A 4,076-nucleotide genomic window follows, 5' to 3' on the forward strand; every position below is an offset into this window, starting at 1 on the left:
TGTGTAGCTTGTGCACCTGAGTGTACGGGTGCGCCCGCACATGCGCACATGCCCGCACATGCGCGCAGGCTAGAGCTAGGTGCTGCTAGTTGTCCTCTCCGTCACTCTCTGCTGTCTGCCTTATTTCTTTAAGACAGGATGTCTCACGAAGTGGCTGAGGGATCCACCCATCTCGCTACCCCAGTGGTGGTATGACACACAGGCATGCTTGTAACGTGTGATTTTTATGTGGATGCTGAGGATGGTGGTCCAGTTTCTCATGCTTCGAGAACCAAGCACTGTTAATGATCGCTCCAGCCCTGTGGCCTTGAATTCTGGGAATGGCTGGGAAGATGGGCCCATTTTACAGACAGAGCAGGCAAGGCTAAGAAAACACACTGGACTAAGAACATACATAGAGGATCAGTGGTCAACTAAGGGGTTGGATATTGAGCCCCCCTCTCTCGCCCCGCGCTGTCTCTTGCTTTCGGTAAAGGTAGATGATGCCAGAGATGAAGCCATCGTTGACACAGCTGCCCAGCCCTGTCTCCTGTTCTGATGTTGCTAGCTCCCAGTGGTCCACAGGCTGGGTCACCAGGCGTTCCCACGCTCCAGCCTGCTCCAGGGAGTCTAAGGTCGCCTCCAGCGCCTCCTTGTATGGAAGGTTGGACGGATTGGTCCTGGTAGTCAGACAAACAAGTCCACCTGGGGAGGGTTGGGGCGGGGCAGGTGAGCAGGATGAATGCACGAAAGTCCCTGCTCGAGACTTCAGTTCGGGGCCAGATTTCTACTTCCAGGGTTTGCTGCCTAGAGTTACCTGCCCCAGGAATTCGGTTTCCTTAACCTGATGTTTTCTCATGGTCTACTTTTTAAAAAAAAAATTTTTTTATAGGGCTGCAGATAGAAACATGTGCCTCAAACATGCTAAAAAAGACACAACAGTTAAATCATACCCCCAGCCCCTCACTGGGGATTCTAGGCAGGGGCTCTACCACTGAGCCACGCCCCCAGCCCCTCACTGGGGGATTCTAGGCAGGGGCTCTACCACTGAGCCACGCCCCCAGCCCCTCACGGGGGGGGGGGGGGGGGATTCTATTCAGGCAGGTGTTCTTTCATTGAGCAAAGCCCCCTGGCTGTCATGGGAGTTTCTAGGTGAGTACTCTACCCCTGAGCTATATGCCCATTTTTAAAAATTTTTGCTTTTGAAACAGGATCTTGCCAAATTGCCCAGGCTGTTTTTGAAACCACTGTGTAGCACAGGGGAGGCCTTGGTTTGAGATTCGTCTGCTTACATTTTTTAGTAGTTGAGATGACCGGTCTATTTTACTAGGTCAGGTTCCTATGCAATCCCTTAACAGCCAAGTGTCCTTTACTCTGGGAATTCTTCACCCTGATGGGGACAGGGAGCTCCACGCTGTCTGTAACTCAGTCCCATTAAAAGACAAGTCTAGGTCTTAAGGACCAGCAGGAAAGCACTAGGTGTTGGCCCTAGCAAGACCCTCCATTTCTTTTTGTTAAGTTTCTTGCAGGCATGGCAGGGGGGAATGATGATTCCTCTTCACGGGAAGGACACATGTGTGCATTATGCATACATGGGTGCAAAATCCCCGGCAGGGGCAAGCATGGTGGTCCAAGTCTAATCTCCCAGCATTTGGTATGCCCAGGTAGGAAGGAAAAAAAAAGTGGAGAGCTTATTTTAAAAGTTTTATGTTTAGTTTTGCCTGCCTGTATGTCTGTTGTCTGTGCACCGTGATTGTGTTTTGAACACAGAGGCCAGGTAAAGGTGTCGGTCTCCTGGAACTAAGGTTACAGAAGGTTGTGAGCCTTTGGAAATCAAACCCAAGTCCTCTTAACCAGTGACCCATCTGTGTGGTCCTAAGGAAGCTCAGACTTTGAATCTGGGCTACACGGTGGTTTTCAGGCTACGGTGGGCTGCACAGCTATACAGAGATGCTAAAGACACACTTGTGCTCCTTCCTTGGGCTGTCAGACTATTGAAACAATGGTTGCCCCCAAATTAGGATTTCCTCAGGAGTCTGTCTCATGGTAGAAGAAGGAAAAGGCAGGAGCCTGTGCCACCCAGAGGAGAGACTTGTTTCTCTGAAGTTCTTCACACAGTTCTGAAACTTGCCAGTCCACCAGGCAGGAAACACCGCAGCCCAGATAATGACGGGTCACTGGTAAGGTGGCGCAGCATCTTGACCAGGACCACTTACCTATGCAAACTCCTGCCCCATCTTTAAACTTAAATTCCATGTCAGGACTGGGAAGAGGGGTTTGGGGTACATGTGTGTATCTGTGTTCCCCTTTCCAAAGAGGCTGCACTGAACAAACCTTTCATTGCTTTCCATATTACTTGGTTGGTATGTATGTATGTATGTATGTATGTATGAATGAATGTATGTTCTGGGACAGGGTTCCTCTACGTAGCCCTGGCTGTCCTGGAACTCTCTTTATATGGGCTGGCTTCAAACTCAGAGATCTGACTGTCTCTGCCTCCCCGCATAGGGCTAAAGGAAAGTGCCACCACCACCTGGCAACTTGATTATAATTGATCAGTTGGAGATGGCAGCTGGGCCTAATTTGTTAGGGCTGTCAGGACCCAAGCTTTGACCCTCGCTTTCTTTGTGTGGGGGGAGGGGGTGGAGAAAAAGCTGGATATGATGACACAAAATGTCTTTATTTTATGTGCGTAAGTGTTTGCCTGCCGGTATGTACGTGTACCTTGTGCATGCCTGGTGCAGGTGGGCACCCGAAAAGGGTATTGGATCCCCTGGAATTCGTGTTACACATAGTTGTAAGCTGCCATGTGGGTGCTGGGAATCGAACCTGGGTCCTTTTCAAGAGTAGCAAGTGATCTTAACCCTTCTTTGGGTTCAGACCCTAGGGGGCTGAGGTGCATATTGTACACATACCAAAGCAGACCTGGCCTCCAGGTTCTCCCGGCATCCCTCAGTATCTACCTGGCATGCCCTGACCTCAGACATACTCCACTCTGGAGTCTCTTCCCTAGAGCCTCTTTCCTATATAATGTAGACATTGTGGTCTCCCCTCTCTCTTCTTCTCTTTCTCTGCATGCACACACTCCTTCTCTCTCTCCCTTCCCAGGATGATTTCCCTGGCATCCTTCCCTGGGGCCGGTGAACTTGCATGAGAGCAACCTTCCAATAAACCTGCACTTAATAATTTAATATGGCTTAAATTGTCTCATTTCACCAGCAGAGAAATATTTTATCAAGCCTGAGCCATCTCTCCAACCCAATGTGAAACTTTTAATTCTAGCGCTCAGGAGGCAGAGGCAGAGGCAGAGGCAGAGGTAGGTAGATCGCTAAGTTTAAGATCAACGAGGGTTCCACAGTCCTTGCCTAAAATATAAAATAAAGCCTGGTGAGTCAAGAAGCCCCGGCTGCGGGCTGTGTGTGTGTGTGTGTGTGTGTGTGTGACAGACTGTCCACGGAGCTGCAGTGCATCCAGTATGCCTGGTTTCTGGCAGATGGGGTGAGGAAGGTGGGGGGCTCAGGCTGGAGCTGGAGAGTCTGTTTTGTTTAGGTTCATGCAACGGGCATTTCCGGTGGTTCTGAGCCCAACCCATGCCACTGCTGATGACCCTATCAATGCCCTAGCTTCTGTTGGCCTCTCTGAAACAGAATCCTGCCCAGACATGCAGGCTTAGTTCCAGGAGTAGGGCTTGGGAGAGGAAGTATTTTTATCTCCCAACTTCCTCATTCTGTCCTTAGGCAGGGTAGACCCTCTTCTGGATCTTTCTATTCTTCTGAGGTTCTGACTTCCAGGCAACTCCCTACCCCATCTTCTGCGACTGCCTTGCCCCCAACCCTTGAAAACGCAACTTTATTCTGAGAGTACTGATCTTCCCTGCCTTCTATGAAATCCCACAAGAGAGGAGCTGGGGGCGTAGCTCAGTGGTAGAGCCCCTGCCTAAAATCCCCCAGAGAGGGGCTGGGGGCGTGGCTCAGTGGTAGAGCCCCTGCCTAGAATCCCCAGTGAGGGGCTGGGGGCGTGGCTCAGTGTAGAGCCCCTGCCTAGAATCCTCCAGTGAGGGGCTGGGGGCGTGGCTCAGTGGTAGAGCCCCTGCCTAG

General features: G+C 50.9%; 1 protein-coding gene across 1 annotated transcript in view; it reads right to left on the reverse strand.

Moving 5' to 3' along the window:
• Window positions 1–205: 205 nt before the first annotated feature.
• Mettl27 (methyltransferase like 27) overlaps window positions 206–4,076 on the reverse strand; it is an 8,173-nt gene continuing 4,302 nt past the window's right edge. Inside the window, exon 6 of the mRNA XM_028766120.1 lies at window positions 206–684. Coding sequence (XP_028621953.1) covers window positions 410–684 — 275 coding nt within the window. The 3' untranslated portion in view covers window positions 206–409. The remainder of the gene's footprint in view (window positions 685–4,076) is intronic.

Source organism: Grammomys surdaster, unplaced genomic scaffold (genome assembly GCF_004785775.1).
Source record: "Grammomys surdaster isolate TR1022 unplaced genomic scaffold, NIH_TR_1.0 166, whole genome shotgun sequence".
NCBI lineage: Eukaryota > Metazoa > Chordata > Mammalia > Rodentia > Muridae > Grammomys > Grammomys surdaster.